At 49.7% G+C, this 16972-nt stretch overlaps 3 protein-coding genes across 3 annotated transcripts in view; 2 read left to right on the forward strand and 1 right to left on the reverse strand.

The window, feature by feature from the left end:
- FCRLB (Fc receptor like B) overlaps window positions 1-460 on the forward strand; it is a 13318-nt gene extending 12858 nt beyond the window's left edge. The window contains exon 4 of the mRNA XM_014445664.2: window positions 5-460. Coding sequence (XP_014301150.1) covers window positions 5-399 — 395 coding nt within the window. The 3' untranslated portion in view covers window positions 400-460. The remainder of the gene's footprint in view (window positions 1-4) is intronic.
- An 8309-nt stretch (window positions 461-8769) lies between these two features.
- On the reverse strand, window positions 8770-9242 carry LOC102421025 (cytochrome c-like). Its single transcript, XM_006103280.3, has one exon. The coding sequence runs from the start codon at window positions 9178-9180 to the stop codon at window positions 8863-8865; it is 318 nt and encodes a 105-aa protein (XP_006103342.1). The 5' UTR covers window positions 9181-9242; the 3' UTR covers window positions 8770-8862.
- A 7690-nt stretch (window positions 9243-16932) lies between these two features.
- DUSP12 (dual specificity phosphatase 12) overlaps window positions 16933-16972 on the forward strand; it is a 4053-nt gene continuing 4013 nt past the window's right edge. The window contains 1 exon segment of the mRNA XM_014445665.2: window positions 16933-16942. Within this exon segment, the coding sequence (XP_014301151.2) occupies window positions 16933-16942 (10 nt within the window).

Below are 16972 nucleotides of genomic sequence, written 5' to 3' on the forward strand. Positions count from 1 at the left end.
CGCCCGGCGACTCGGCCGCCGTCGCGCCAGGGCCCGAAGCCCGCGCCCCTGGCGCCAGGGAACCAGCCGCTTTCCTCCCGAAAGGCCCTGCCGTCCACGTCGGCGCCGTCGGTCATCTCCGCCCCTAACGCCACCTCCGCCGGGCCGCGGGCCCCCGCAGGCAGAGCCCCCGGCGCCCCGCCTGCCGCCTGCGCCCCGCAGACGCCCCTGGAACCCACCGCGGGGGCCCTGAAGCCCGAGGTGGACCTGCTGCTCCGAGAAATTCGGCTGCTCAAAGGCCTGCTGAGCCGGGTGGTCCTGGGAATGAGGGGCCCGCAGGCTGCCCCCGAGCCCGGGACAGCACGAGGGACGGCGGCCCCCTGTGCGGAGTCCCCGGAGACGAGCGCTGCGGGGAGCTGAGCAGCGTCAGCCCCTCCGGCCAGCCCGTCCCGCCCCCTCCTCTCCGTCCCCTCCGCTCTGCTCCCCCACCCTGCGCTCAGAACCCAGGAAGGGTGGGGTTTCTGGAGCCTACCGGATACAGCCCACACAGGCCTAGGCTGGTGCCTAAGGGCACGGAGGAAACAGCCTCTTCCTTGGGGATGGGTTAGGGAGGGTTGGTAATTAAAGATAACTAACTTAATGCTAATTTTAATGAGTCCCTGTCTGCCTTTGGGAGCATGGATTACCTGCAGGGCTGGTTGCCAGGAGGTCCATGCCCTTCACCAGTGAGCTTCCCTTATTTGTATTTATATCTATCTATCTATCTATCTATCTAATCTCTATATAAAATCCCAATATGCAAACAGACCCAACAACCAGTCCTATGACATGCGCTGACCACCAGGGGCTGCATGCGAAACATGGTGGGCGTCAGAGGCAGGTGGCAGAGCACTGAACATGTGCGCATTGGCCACAGCGGATGGAGCAGGTGAGCGGGGGCACCAGACCAAGGCGGGGCGCCAGTCACTGTTATCGGGTGAGCCTCTGGTGGTTACTAAAAATTCTTTGCTCCCACGCACTGCGGTCCCACCAGGCGCTTGCACCTGCTGCCGGTGCCGGCCCTGCTCGCTCACCCGCTGCTGGTGCTGGAGCCACCACTTGCACCCACTGCTGGCACCTGGCGCAGGTCCCAAACCCTTGGCGCTGTCAGCGGGTGCAAGTGAGGCCAGCACCCTCAGCGCGTGGGGCCATCAGCGCATGGGAGCAGGGTGGTGGGAGCAGGGCTGCTGGCAGTGAGGACTGGGGGGGAGGGGGCCGCGGCGGGAGGGGCCGGGTGGGGGTGTGGAGGATGGGCCAAGACCCACCCCTGTGCCCACCGCAGCCTCACGGCCCACAGTTCCTTTCAAGGTGCACAAATTCATGCACTAGGGCCCCTAGTGTATGTGTGTTGTGTGTGTATATATATATATAAAAGGCTAATATGTTAAATGTCCCTCTGCCCACCCGCCTGGGTCACTATGATGTACACTGACAACCAGGGGGCAGACGCTCAATGCAGTAGCTGCTCAGCTGTGATGACTTGGCAGCGGCGGTTCTCGGGTGATGCGTCTCAAAACCAGAGCGGAGGGAGCCCCATTCCTCGAAGGGCCGGGCTATTCCACCTTTGGCTGTGGGCTATGTTGTTGCTGGGGCACTGTCAGCCCCAAATCTGGTTTACCTCTGGTTTACCGCATGCCTGCATTTGCATTCCACACCCTGTACAACAGCAACTTTGCAGAGTGCCCTCTCGAACTCCGGGACCCCTCGGGGGATGTGGGAGAGCCGGTTTCAGCCCGATACCCACAGGCCAGGCTGAGGAACCCCACCTGCCAGAGGGACTCGCTCACTCTGCAGACACTAGGGAGGGAGCGTGGGAGATTGGCTCCAGGGTGTGTCCAGCTGGTCTCACCCAGTACCCCCCGCCCCCCACCAGCCACCTTCTAATTAATTTCCTTTCAGTGTGCATGAATCTGTGCACTGGGTCACTAGTATATATAATTGATTTCAGAGAGGAATGGAGAGGGAGAGAAAAATAGAAACATTAATGAGAGAGAATCATTGATCGGCTGCCTCCTGCACCACCCCCTGCTGGGGATCGAGCCTGCAACCCAGGCATGTGCCCTTGATCAGAATCGAACCCTGTACCCATCAGTCCGCAGGCCAAGGCATCAGTGAGCTTCCCTTAGAACTGACAGCAACTCTGCCCAACCCCTCTTCACTTGCACTTGATATTCAGCCACAACCCGGTTTCCCATGTCTTCGGGGGCAATTAACCAGAAAAACGTCCGCATCCTTCCTCAGCTCTTCCCAGTGGTGCTCACCAGAGCAGCTGGGCGACGGGAGGCGAGTGCTCTGGGAATCACTGGGCTCCAGAGAAGGAAGCGAGGCGTGAAGGACAAGCAAGAGTCCAAGTGGGGCAGATTGTGGATGCCACCGTTTTCACGGAGACATGCAGGACCCCGGCGTGCGTGTGGGGCTGCAAATAACTGGGAGAGGTTGGAGAACGGCGCGTGCTTGTGGGGGGCGGGGTGTTTCAGGGAGAAGGTGGCAGGAGATGGTCACGGGGAGTAGAAAGGGAGCAGAACAGGGAAGTCTTGTTGGAAAGTCCTTGTAGGGTTCTGGGTAGGTACTCGGAAGCCTTCCTTCCTGGGCACCAGTGAGCCTCCTGGAGAAGGTGCTCGTTTCTAATTAGAAGCGAAGAATCAAACACTGATCTCAGCGGGTGCTCGCTTATGCCTGAGAGGTCTGTCCAGGCCCCTGCGTCCGGCTCTGAGGTTCTGGGTGTTCAGGGATTTGTGCTCTGATTCCCAGCTTCCCTGCGCAGACGCATCTCACCTCTGAGAGCCTGCTCCCAGGAGCCCTCCCGGCAGCCCCACTGCACACCTTCCTCCGGACTGTCCGCCCTGAGGCTCGGCCACCCCTCCTCTAGCATTAGCATGAAGAGGCTTAGCAGTGGAAGGGTCTCAGGAATGAAAGAATCAGTTGTCATTTTGTAAGACATCAAAAAGGTGAACCAGCCCTCAGAGGAGAGCTAGTGCATCCTTCCTGGCAGCCACCTGTGTCCAATGGGAACTGAAGGGGGCGGGGTGGACAATGAAGACTGGTGGGTGAGAATGAGTCACTCCGACCCAACGTTTCTGTGGACTGGGTGGGGGGTGGGGTGGATACTGGCTTTCGTGCCCCAAGACCCCCCTGTCTAAGCTCTCGCAGACCTCGACCTCCCAGGAAGACCTGAACTTGCTGGCCGTACTCCTCATCCACACCGAGGTTCCAAGAGGCACCTAGGAGACAGGCCAGGCGCGCGCTGGCTTGTTCCCCAGCAGCAAGGATGGCAGCAAAAGGCTGGCAGCTGGGAGGAACAGAGCTGATCACAGAACCAGACACAAGCAGCTCTGTCTCAGACCCACACCGGAGGGTAGCAGACAAGGAAGCCCGTGTCCTCCATGAGAGAGCAAGTCCCCTCTGTGTCAGCCTCATTCCCTCGCTCCGTGTTCCTCCAGCCTCAGTTTCTTTTATTTATTTATTTTAAATTTTAAAAAATCTTCATTATTACATATTACATATGTCCCCTTTTTTCCTCCATCGCCCCCTCCATCCCCCCTTCACCCCAGGCTATCACCACCCTATTGTCTGTGTCCATGGGCCATACATATATGCATACAAGGTCCTTGGTTGATAAATTTTAAATGTTTTTTAATTTTTTTTATTTTATTTTATTTTTTTAAAATATATATTTTATTGATTTTTTACAGAGAGGAAGGGAGAGAGATAGAGAGTTAGAAACATAGATGAGAGAGAAACATCGATCAGCCGCCTCCCGCACATCTCCCACTGGGGATGTGCCCGCAACCCAGGTACATGCCCTTGACCGGAATCGAACCTGGGACCCTTCAGTCCGCAGGCCGACGCTCTATCCACTGAGCCAAACCGGTTTTGGCGATGGCAGCTCCACATTTAATGTTTTGAGGAAACTCCATACTATTTTCCATAATCGCTGCACCAGTCTGCATTCCCACCAGCAGTGTACTAGGGTTCCCTTTTCTCCACATCCTCGGCAGCACCTGTCATTTGTTGATTTGTTGATGGTAACCATCTGACAGGTGTGAGGTGGTATCTCATTATTGTTTTAATTTGCATCTCTGTGATGATCAGGGACTTTGAGCCTTTTTTCATGTTTCTGGCCATCTGTAGGTCCACTTTGGAGAAGTGTCTATTTAGGTCCTTTGCCCATTTTTTAATTGGATTGTCTTCCTTTTGTTAAGTTGTATGAGTTCCTTATGTATTTTGGATATTAACTCTTTATCAGATGTATCATTGCCAAATATGTTCTCCCAAACAATGGGCTCCCTTTTTGTTTTGTTGATGGTTTCTTTTGCTGTGCAGAAGCTTTTCATTTTGATGTAGTCTCATTTGTTTATTGAAGAGACTGTCTTGACTACATTGTATACGCTTGCCTCCTTTGTCAAATATTAATTGAGCGTAATGGCTTGGGTCGATTTGTGGGGTCTCTGTTCTGTTCTATTGATCTATATGCCTGTTCTTGTGCCAGTACCAGGTTGTTTTGATTACAGTGGCTTTGTAGTATAACTTGATATCTGGTATTGTGATCCCTCCAACTTTGTTCTTCTTTCTCAAGATTGCTGCAGCTCTTTGGGGTCTTTTTTTGTTCATATAAATTTTTGGAGTATTTGCTCTAGCTCTGTGAAATATGCTGTTGGTATTTTAATAGGAATATAGGGATTGCATGGAATCTGTAGATTGCCTTGGGTAGGATGGACATTTTAATGATGTTGATTCTACCAATCCATGAACACGGTATATTCTTCCACTTGTTTATATCTTCCTGTATCTCTTTTTACAACATCTTGTAGTTTTCCAAGTACAGATCTTTTACCTCCTTGGTTAAGTTTATTCCTAAGTATCTTACTTTTTTTGTTGCAATGGTAAATGGGATTGTTTATTTTGTCTTTTTGAGATCTCATTTATTGTTGGTATAAAAAAAAGCCATAGATTTTTGGGGTGTGGATTTTGTATTCTGCTACATTGCCAAATTCATTTAATAAATCTAGTAGTTTTTTGAGGGAGTCTTTAGGGTTTTCTATGTACAATATTAGGCTGTCTGTGAATAATGAGAGTTTTACTTCCTCCTTTCCAATTTGGATGCCTTTTATTTATTTTTGTCTGATCACTGTGGCTAGGACTTCCAGTACTATCTATATAGTAGAGGCCCGGTACACGACATTCGTGCATGGGGGGGGGGGGGGGGGGCGGTCCCCTCAGCCCGGCCTATGCCCTTTAGCAGTCCGGGAGCCCTCAGGGGAAATCTGACTGATGGCTTAGGCCAGTGATGGCGAACCTTTTGAGCTCGGCATGTCAGCATTTTGAAAAACCCTAACTTAACTCTGGTGCTATGTCACATATAGAAATTTTTTGATATTTGCAACCATAGTAAAACAAAGACTTATATTTTTATATTTATTTTATATATTTAAATGCCATTTAACAAAGAAAAATCAACCAAAAAAATGAGTTTGTGTGTCACCTCTGACACACGTGTCGTAGGTTCGCCATCACTGGCTTAGGCCCACTCCCTATGGGAGCACACTGACCACAGGGGGCAGCTCCTGTATTGAGCGTCTGCCCCCTGGTGTTCAGCACATGTCATAGCAACTGGTTGTTCTGCTGATTGGTTGATTTGCATATTATGCTTTTATTATCTATACTAATAAAAGGGTAATATGCTAATTAGGACAGCTGTCTTCTGGACGTCCATCCAGACAAAGCCACAGCGGCTGTGAGGCCTGGGGCTCACGGCAGCCGTGGGCTCATGGCAGCCATGGGCTCAGGCAGCTGCGAGGCCCAGGGCTTATGGCCGCTGTGGGCTCAGGCAGCCATGAGCCCCGGCGGTGCCTTCTCCTGATCAGCCTGGTCGCCTCCCGCAGCGGGCAGGCTGGGCTGAGAGACCCTCCCCCGCCACACACAACAGTGCATGAATTTCTGTGCACCAGGCCTCTAGTACAGGATTTAAAAGCCCAGCGACCGAATGGCGGAATGACCAGAATGACTGGTCAACCAGTCACTATGATGCGCACTGACCACCAGGGGGCACGGACACTCAACGTAGGAGCTGCCCCCTGGTGGTCAGTGCACTCCCGCGGTGGGAGGGCCACTCGGCTGACCGGAGCAGTTGCTCAGAGGGTGGGTCCACAACTTCTCGGCTGACCAGGATGAGTGGCTCTCCCACAGCGGGCTAATTCCTGCAGGCCATGCCCCCGACCAGTGCATTATGGGGTGCACTGGGCCTCTAGTGTTGAACAGGAGTGGTGAAAGCAGACAACCCTGTCTTGTTCCTGTTCTTAGGGGAAATGGTTTTAGTTTTTGCCTATTGAGTATGATGTTCTGTAGGTTTGTCATATATGGCCTTTATCCTGTTGGGATATGCTCCCTCTATTCCCAGTTTGCCAAGAGTTTTTATCAAAAATGGGTGTTGGATTTTTTCGAATGCTTTTTCTGCGTCTATTGATATGAGTATGTGATTTTTGTCTTTCAGTTTGTTTATGTGATGTATCACGTTTATTGGTTTGCAGATATTGTAACAGCCTGCATCCTTGGAATAAATCCCACTTGGTCACGGTGTATGATCTTTTTAACATATTGCTGGATGCAATCTGCTAATATTTTGTTGAGGATTTTAGCATCTGTGTTCATCAGGGATATTGGCCTGTAATTCTCTTTCTTTGCAGTGTCTTTATCTGGTTTGGGAATCAGGATAATGCTGGCCTCTTAGAAAGAGCTTGAAAGTGTTCCTTCCTCTTGGATTTTCTGAAATAGTTTGAGGAGTAGAGGTGTTAGTTCTTCTTTGAACTTTTGGTAAACTCCCCTGTGAAGCCGTCCGCACCTGGGCTTTTGTTTGCTGGTAGTGTTTTGATTACTGCTATTTCCTCACTTGTTATTGGCCAATTCAAGTTTTCTGATTCTTCTTGATTCAGTTTTGGGAGATTGTATTTTACTAGGAATTTGTCCATTTCATCCAAATTGTCCAGCTTGTTGGCATGTTGTTGTTCACAGTATTTTCTACAATCCTTTGTATTTCTGTGGGGTCAGTGGTTACTTCTCCACTTTTGTTTCTGATTTTATTTATTTGGGTCCTCTCTCTTTGTTTCCTGATTAGTCTAACAGTCCATCAATCTTGTTTATTGTTTCAAAGAAGCAGCTCTTGGTTTCATTGATCTTTTGCATTTTTTTTGTCTCTATCTCATTTGTTTCTGCTCTAATCTTTATTATTTCTTTCCTTCTACTTACTCCTGGCTTTTCTTGTTCTCTTTCTAGTTCTTTAAATTGTAGGGTTAAGTAGTTTATTATTAATTATTATTATTATTATTTTTTAGGTAGGCCTGTAGTGCTATGAACTTCCCTCTCAGGACTGCTTTTGCTGGGTCCCAGATATTTTGGGTTGTTGTGTGTTCATTTTCATTTGTTTCCAGGAAATTTTTTATTTCTTTCTTGATCTCATTGGTAATCCATTCATTGTTTAATAACATGCTACTTAGCCTCCATGAGTTTGACTGTTTTGGGGTGTTTTTACTATAGTTGATTTCTAATTTCATTTCACTGTGATCTGAGAAGATGCTTGATATGATTTCAATCTTCTTGAACTTGTAGAGACTTGTTTGTCTATCTTTGAGAATGGTCCATGTGCACTTGAGAAGAAGGTATATTCTGCAGCCTTGGGGGTGAAATGTTCAATAAATGTCAGTTAAATCCATCTGATCCAGTGTGCCCTTTAGAGTCACTGTTTCCTTGTTAATTTTTTGTCTGGAAGATCTATCCAGTGAAGTCAGCGGTGTGTTAAAGTCCCCTACTATGACTCTATTGTTGTTGATCTCTCCCTTAAAGTCCTCTAGAAGTTTTAAAAATATATGTAGCTGCTCCTATACTGGTGCATATCTGTTTACCAGGGTTATATCCTCTTGTTGGATCAATCCCTTTAGTATTATGTAGTGACCTGTGTTGTCTCTTGTGATGGCCTTCATTTTGAAGTCTATTTTGTCGGATATGAGTGTTGCTACTCCAGCTTTTTTTCTTTTCCATTTGCATGGAAATATTTTTTCCATCCCTTCACTCTCATCCTGTGTGAGTCTTTTGTTCTGAGGTGGATCTCTTGTAGACAGCATATAGTTGGGTCATGTTTTTGTACCCATTCAGCTACCCTATGCCTTTTGATTGGAGCTTTTAATCCATTTACATTTAAGGTTATTATTGATAGGTACTTATTTATTGCCATTTTAATTCTGTATGCCTAAGTTTCTCTCTCTATTCCTTTATCTCATTACAGCAGTCCCCTTATTTATTATTATTATTATTATTATTATTATTATTATTATTTTAGATAAAGGGAATTTTATTAAATTGGCATAGTTGGGACCAAAGAGATAAAACGATCACTGCCAACTTATCTGCAGCCCTCCCTTTTAACAAGCTAATGAACACAACCTGAAACACAAGCTAGTCTTGCAGGTCTAAGAGACAGTGAAGGGGTTTCCTCAGAATTTAAACATATTCACACAGCCAGTCATATAAATCTAAACGTAAGCCAATCTCCTACAGGTTTTGAGATGGCACTCGCCACCTCTGTGAAAAGTTGAACACTAGGAATCAAGTCCCACCATACTGTTAGAAGGGAGGACAGTGACAGTGCTTGCTGAACCAAAATTATCATCAAAGCTCAAAAAGCTGACCCTATTCATTTAACCACATGCCAATCTTATTTAAATCAGGACTGCCCGAAAGAAATGCTCTATTAGCCATTCATGATCTGAATTCTGGTGTATGAGATCAATTTAAATATGGTACACATAAAAAAAGTCATGAGACATTTGTAATAAATAAGGCAGTGGCCAACTATTACTCATTAGTAGCTTTTTTGAGATAAGCTATCAAGTCTGCCCTCTCTGCGCTCTTCTTAATGCCAGCGAAGATCATTTTTGTTCCAGGGATGTACTTCTTGGGATTCTCCAAATACTCCATCAGTGTAGCCTCACCCCAGGTGATACCTTTGTTCTTGTTGGCATCCGTGTAAGAAAATCCAGGGGCCTGACCTGTCTTTCGCCCAAATAGACTGTGGAGATTTGGCCCAGTCTTGTGCTTGCCTCCCTTTTCCACAGTATGGCACTGGGCACACTTCTGAACAAAAATCTTCTTGCCCTTCTCAACATCACCCATTTTTAAATTGCTCGTTAGTCGCGCGCGACACGGAGATGCCCACTCGCGAGCCGGACGTCCCGCTCTCTCTATTATTATTTTTTAAATATAATTTTATTGATTTCAGAGAGGAAGGAAGAGGGAGAGAGAGTTGGAAGCATCAATGATGAGAGAATATCAGTGACTGGCTGCCTCCTGCATGCCCCTCACTGGGGGTCAAGCCCACAACCTTGGCATGTGCCCTTGACAGGAATCAAACCCAGGACCCTTCAGTCCGAAAGCTGACATTCTATCCACTGAGCCAAACCAGCTAGGGCTGCAGCAGTCTCTTTAGCATTTCTTGTAATGCTGGTTTGGTGGTGAACTCCTTTAGCATTTTGTGGGTTTTTTTTTGCCTGGGAAACTCTTTATTTCACTGTCTAGTTTGAATGATAGCCTTGCTGGATATAGTAATCTTGGTTTCAGATCCTTGCTTTCCATTACCTTGAGTACTTCATGCCATTCCCTTCTGGCCTATAGAGTTTCTGATGAGAAATCAGGTGTCAGCCTTATGGGAGCTCCTTTGTAGGTAACAGTTGCTTTTCTCTTGCTGCCTTTAAGATTCTCTCTTTGTCTTTAATTTTTGGCATTTTAATGATGATGTGTCTGGGTGTGGGCCTGTTTGGGTCCTTCTTGCTTGGGGTTCTCTGTGCCTCCTGGACGTGTGTGACATTTTCCTTCTCTAGGTTAGGGGAGTTTTCTGCCATTATTTCTTCAAACATGTTCTCTGTCCCTTTCTCCCTTTCTGCCTCTTCTGGCACACCTGTTCTGTGAATAATTTTACATTGCACGTTGTCCCACAGCTCCCTTAGTTGTCCTCCTGTTTTTTAATTGTTTTTTCTTTTTGGTTCTCTGGATGCATGATTTTTTTCTAACCATCTTGTGATTCACTGATCTGATCCTCAACTTCCCCTAATCTGCTGTGTATTTCTTCCATTGTCTTTTTTATTTGTTCTATGTCAGTGATGGTGAACCTATGACACGCGTGTCAGAGGTGACACGCAAACTCATTTTTTTGGTTGATTTTTCTTTGTTAAATGGCATTTAAATATATAAAATAAATATCAAAAATATAAGTCTTTGTTTTACTATGGTTGCAAATATCAAAAAATTTCTGTATGTGACACGGCACCAGAGTTAAGTTAGGGTTTTCAAAATGCTGACACGCCGAGCTCAAAAGGTTCGCCATCACTGGCCTATGTCATTCTTCATAGTTACCAATACTTTTCTCATTCTGTTGAGCATCTTTGTCATCATTATTCTGAACTGTATGTCTGATAAGTTTTTAATTTCCATTTCATTTATCTCTTCTTCTGGAGAATTCTGTTGTTCTTTCATTTGGGGGTTGTTTCTTTGTCTCCTCATTTTGGCTGCTTTTTGGGTTTGTGACGATGTATTACCAAGCCTCAGTTTCTTATCTAGACTTTATGGGAAGAGGGAGCACTTTGGGTTCTACATTAGGACTTTTTCCCTAGGGGATTGAATCCATCCTCTAGGATAAACCCATCCTCCCGGCTCCCTCTCATGGCACATGGAGCCCATTCTCCCTGTGCTGTGGCTGCCAGGGCCCCGTGCACACCAGCCTCATGCACACCTCTGTGCCTCATCCCGTGTGGCCCACGGGCCTCCTGCGCCCAGCTTCCTGATGTGCGGGGTGAGAGAGACACAGCAGATTCTTTCATTATTAGAGGCTTTAAGACAGGGGATGCTGAGGTGCTTACAAGCACTGAGGAGGGACCCTAAGCCCAACATAGGGGTTCAGAAATCTCTTCCTGTAGATTGATGGACTTATTGGTGTTTCTAAATGTTTCCTGTTTGAAATTGTGCTGCAATGACTGTTCTACACCCTTACGCACATAGTTGACTGTATCTGTGGGATAAACTAGAAGTTGATTTGCTGGATCAAAGGACACGAGTTTTTAAATTTTTAACGTTGTCAAATGATCCCTCAAAGATATTTACCAATGTGCAGTTCCACTAATTCTGCATGAGAGAACTTGTCTCCCCTCCCCTCCTCCGCAGAGCGCATCATCACTTTTAGTTCTTAGACCTCCTGACGCTTTCTGCACTGTTGGGTGCCCCCCCAGTGGATCTTGTTAGCATTACAACCTCGGGCGAAGCAGCCGCCCTGGTCAGTGCCTCTGCTGAAATGCTAACCCACCTTCTGAATTCCCACCTCCTAGTTTCCAGGTGACTAAGGGAAATGCACTCCCGACTACACTTCCTTATTGGACGTGGACGTTGTCCACGTGGAACTCCTGTTCTAAGCCGGATTATCCCAGCTCTTCACCAAACTCCCACGAGCCACGTGGAACTTGGGTACGGTTCTCTCCGGTCGGTGTAGTTTGTTCTGCAGTCACGACTCCTGCAAAGACCCTTGGTCTCATATAGTTGTGCCTCTCCGGCTCAGCCAGCGCCTGAGGATAAAGAGTTGGTAGCTTCCACTTTAGTCTTCTTCAGTTCAGAGGCGCAGATCTCCTTGTCCTGTCTCTCAACAGTAAGCATGTCCCTAACTCAGTTGCTCCAGCATCCAGCCCATACGCCATCCTTGTCCACAGGAGATCTGTCCTGGGAAGAGAGGTTCAGTGTGTGTCCCCCTAACCTGCCCGTCTAGTCCTTCCACGGAGAGAGCCCGCATCAGGACGAGACTAGTGCTGCCCCCTGGTGGACACCGCTGCTTCTGTACATGAGACACAATGACAAATAACATTAGTTTCAGGTGCACAATGTAACGATTCAATATTTATATATATTGTGAAGTGATCACACTAAGTCTAGTTAACATTCATCACTACACATAGTTGCGAACATTTTTTTCTCGTGATGAGAACTTTTAAGATCCACTCTCTATGGAACTTTCAAATATGCAAGACAGGATTGACAATAGTGACCACATGGTTAATATATAGTTAATAAAGCTGCTTGTTTTATAGGCCTGACAAGTCACTCCTGCAGTAACCTGCTCTGCAATATCATTTCGGGTTGGAGGCAACCTTACGGGTTTGATGGCCTGACGGCAGAGAAGCAGCGGGGCTCATCCACGTAGGCCAGTGATGGCGAACTTGTGACACGCGTGTCAGAGGTGACACGCGAACTCATTTTTTTGGTTGATTTTTCTTTGTTAAATGGCATTTAAATATATGAAATAAATATAAAAAATATGTCTTTGTTTTACTATGGTTGCAAATATCAAAAAATTTCTATATGTGACACGGCACCAGAGTTAAGTTAGGGTTTTTCAAAATGCTGACACGCCGAGCTCAAAAGGTTCGCCATCACTGGCGTAGACCCCGGTCCCCACTGAGGGACTCCTGGCACTGCAACGGGGGCTGTGGACACACGAGGCCTCTGAGCGCCACGCAGGAGCCACTGGCCTCCCAGAGGCTGCCGCTCCGCCCGCTGCTTGTGGAGTCTCTTTGGTTGGACGTCATCACTTTTGCTAGAGGCGTTGGCGCATTTGGTGGAACCGTCTCGTGTTGTGGCCTCTTGTCTGTGTCTCACGTCCCCTGACCTCCTCAGCCGGACTCCATCGGCTCCTTCGCCGTGGGAAAGGCCAGCTCAAACGCCACCTGCTCGGAGCCCTTCCCCGGCTCCTCCAGCCAGAGTGGAATGATGTTGCGTCTGCGCCCAGTGTGCTGCTTGTGCCGCCAGCTTAGCACGTGGCTCAGGTACACACCCTGGTCTACATGGTGGAAGTTTGACCTTCATCTTATTCCTGTTGTATCCCCAGCGCTGAACAAGGGCTAATGAATTGAGATGAAAATCACGGGCTGGCAGGGGTTGTGAAGAAATGTTCAGAAATGCATTGCTTTGGGGCCATACACAAGCACTTCTACCGAACACTCCAAGCGAGTGTTTTCCCCTTCCGGGGCAGTTTCCTCCTGCCACCTCAATGTCTGTCAGTGGCCAGTCCATCTGTCCTCAGGCTGGTGGCAGGGGACCGGGGCAGCACTGGTGGGAGTGAACAAAAAGCACTTCCTGGCAGAGGCGGGAGAGCGAAGGCGAGACACCTACAAGAAGCCGCGATCTGGTGGTCAGAAGGGCAGGGAACAGCTTTCTGAAGGGTTTGGCACGCTCCGTGCGCTGACCAGATGTTTATAGATTTCTGATTTTACAGTTTCAAGTCCTTCAGGGGATGCCAGGTGGCATCACTCACCTCGTCGTTTTTGGATGGAGACACTGAGGTTCAGAGGGCTCGGCCAGTTTGTACACGTCACATCCGACAGGCCAGAACCCAAGTCAAGGGCGTGCGTGACCGTCGGAGCTCTGTCTGCTCCAGCTCAGAGGATGGGCAGCAAAGAGCTCCAAGGGTGTGACCAAGGTTGGGGCGCGGAGCCCCTGGCACGCACTCCGTCCCCACTCAGCTGGCTGTCGGCCAGTTTCTCCTTGAATCAAAAAGGAACTGAAAGCACACACAACCCACAAATCCCATCCCGTTCCGTCCCGGCGCTGTTTACCAGAACGACAGCCACACGGCGCGGTGACTTGGCAAATGTTGGGCCCCGGCTGGGGTCAGGCAGGGAGATGTTGAGCCTGTTGACCAAGCTGTCCCTACACAACAGGCACGTCCTGTCCTGTCCTCCTGTCCAGCGTCGCTGGAGCTGAGGTCATCCCCCCGCGACACCTCGTCACAGGGACACAGGCTCAGGGATGTGGTTGCAGCAGCGCAGGTGTGAGTCCACCTGGCCAGGCGCAGGGGCTGCTCTGCTCCGAAGCCCCCAGCAGCGCCCCTCCCTCTGCCGCCCCGCTCAGCCTCTGCCCGCCCCGCCGCACCAGCTGCTTCTGGTGCAGGGTTCAGCCTGGGATGCCTTTCTCCCGTGAACAGGACATGCTGACAAGTTAATTCTAATTAGAACTCTGCAACATGGCCACACTTATCTGATTCTGCAGACGAAGAAACAGACTGGAGAAGTCACACAACGTTCTGGAGGCATGGGGTGGCCTGCCGGGCGGTGCCGGGCAGACTCAGCTTTGCATTCAGACCGAGGTTTTCTCCGGCTTCAGACTGTGCGCCTGGAGACAAATCGGAACTCCCCGCTCCCCAGAACCCGCCTTCTGCTCACTAACACAGACAAAACGATCGAATTATGCTGTGGCCCTAACCAGTGTGGCTCAGTGGATAGAGCATCGGCCTGCGGATCTGAAGGGTCCCAGGTTCGATTCTGGTCAAGGGCATGTACCTTGGTTGCGGGCACATCCCCAGTAGGGGGTGTGCAGGAGGCAGCTTTTCAATGTTTCTCTCTCATTGATGTTTCTAACTCTCTATCCCTCTCCCTTCCTCTCTGTAAAAAATCAATAAAATATATATTTTAAAAAAACAAAAAAGTAAAAAAGAATTATGCTGTTATTGCTTATTTATACAATTTCAATTTGAAGGCCTCAAAGTGTGCTTCATGTGTACCTTCCTAAGTGCCCCAGAGCGTAACTCCCACACCCTCCCTCTTGCTCACTGGGTGTGGGGCACAGGCCACACGCTGGGACAGAAAGAGGAACATGTGGCCATGAGAGCCGAGATGGGGCAGAGGAGGGGAAATTTCCCTGCTTGCTTCTCAGCAAATATTTTGAAAGATGGAAATGAACATGAAAATCATACATGTGACTACATCCGAAAGTCTGTGAGGGACACCCATAGAGTAGGAAGTCTGGGAGATGTCCAGGTCCAGTTACATAAAATGGTGTCTCCTCAAAATGCAAGCTGCCACATCGTCGCTGATCTCTTAGCAATTATGCTCATCTTTATTTAATCCATATTTATCGAGGCTGCAGGTTTGCTGGTGTGTGTGTGTGTGCGCCAATCGAGGACAGAGCCCTTTTCCTCTTTCTCTCTCTTTTTTTGGTGTGTGTTAATCCTCACCTGAAGAAATTTTTTCCATTGCTCTTCAAAGAGAGTAGGAGGGAGGAGAGAGGGTGGGGGAGAGAGAGAGAATCTATTTTGGAGAGACACAGCGACTGGTTGCCTCTACAAGCACCCGGACCAGAGGTGGGAGCAAAACTGACACTAAAGTACTTGCTCTTGACAGGGAATCAGGCCGGCTCTCTAACCACTGAGCACACTAGCCAGGGCCCTTCTCTTCTTGATAGGAAGCAACTCAGACACTTCTCTAAACACACCATGTCCTTCCTTAGGCCCAACCTGCCTTTCTTACAGGCTCCCACATTCATTTCCCCCTATGTCAGTGGTCGGCAAACCACGGCTTGCGAGCCACAGGCGGCTCTTTGGCCCCTTGAGTGTGGCTCTTCCACAAAATACCACGTGCGGGCGCGCACGTATAGTGCGATTGAAACTTCGTGGCCCATGTGCAGAAGTCGGTTTTTGGCCTGGGCGAGTCTATTTTGAAGAAGTGGCATTAGAAGAAGTGGGGGGTGTCGGTCGGTTGGTCGGTCGGGCGAAGGGTTAGGGCATTCGCAGCCCCCATTCATGCACGAGTTGGAAGGGGTCGACCTCAGCGAACGTACCTCAATCAGATTGAGGACGTTTTTAGCAAAGGCCAGCTTAGGAGTACCCTCATTAAGTTATCAACAATGTACCTGCCTATATAGTTTAAGTTTAAAAAATTTGGCTCTCAAAAGAAATTTCAATCGTTGTACTGTTGATATTTGGCTCTGTTGACTAATGAGTTTGCCGACCACTGTCCTATGTCACGGGGAACACAAAACACATCCCCCGAAGGGTAAATGGTGCCACCTCGTGGCCAAGAGCACAATGCAGTTTCCGATGTGTTCGCCGCTCCGCGGGGCTTACTGACAATTCAGAGGGGCCTCCCCCTCCTCCAAGGAGCTCCAAGGTCTGCAGAGACTTGCAACTCGGGGAGCAGCGGGCGCCCCCGGGCCTCTCCTGGGTCACTGCGGCCTCAGCCCCGCAGCCCCGCAGCCCTGCTGGCTGCCCGTGGCGGCGACTCCTTCCCGCGGTGGCTGGTCCGCCTCTTCTGTCCGGAGCCCTCCTGCCCCGCTGTCCCAGCTTTACCCACCCGGACGCCTGTCCCGCATCCTGTCCCGCCGGTCACTGTCCCAGCTCTAACAGACAGACGTCTCTCTACCCACCCGGACGCCTGTCCTGCGGGAGTCAGGGACCCCGCACCCACCCTGCGCTGGCAGACCCGCCTCGGCCCGGGTGCCACCTTGCACCCCCCCTCCATCATCCCGGTCCCCTCTTCCTTCTGTGTCTTAGCTTCGCCCTCTCTCCTGATACTTCCCCGCACTTTAAAAAGGTTCAAGTCTTTCCTGTTAAAAAAATAAAGAAAGAAACATGTCCCTCAACTCCGGTTTCCCTCTGGCTGTAGTCCCTTCTTTCTTGAAGACACGGGACTGATTGCTTAGAATACAAGCAGTGGGGACTGGGCGAAGGAGAACAAAGGAAAAGCAGTCCCGGAGCGGGATACACACTGAGTCCACACGTCGGAGGAATGCTCTGTGCTTCAGAGGCTCCATCACGCGGCTGATTCGGCCGCGGAACCAGCGCTTCAAACTTGGCTGCAGCTGCTTCGTGGGAAGCCCCGGAGCCCGAATCCACCAGGTGGGGGCCGTGTCTCCGCGGCCCAAACAGCCCTTTCCCGGGAGCGCACTTCCGCGCCGGCCGGGTCCTCCGAGGGCGCTGCTGTGAAGCTGGCCGGGCGCGGGGGCCGCTCTAGCCCTCTCACTCGGTGGCGGGCGCAGGGGGCCGCTCTAGCCCGCCCACTCAGTGGCGGGCGCTGGGCCGGGTGCCGGCCGCGTTGACGCCCGCGCGCGCGGCGGAGAATGCTGCAAGGTGCGGCCCGGGGCTGTACCTGGGCCGGAG

This window comes from Myotis lucifugus, unplaced genomic scaffold (assembly GCF_000147115.1).
Source record: "Myotis lucifugus unplaced genomic scaffold, Myoluc2.0 scaffold_478, whole genome shotgun sequence".
NCBI lineage: Eukaryota > Metazoa > Chordata > Mammalia > Chiroptera > Vespertilionidae > Myotis > Myotis lucifugus.

Excerpts from the sequence above, each read along its gene's own strand:
- LOC102421025 (XM_006103280.3), bottom strand. The coding sequence starts at position 9,180 with ATGGGTGATGTTGAGAAGGGCAAGAAGATTTTTGTTCAGAAGTGTGCC.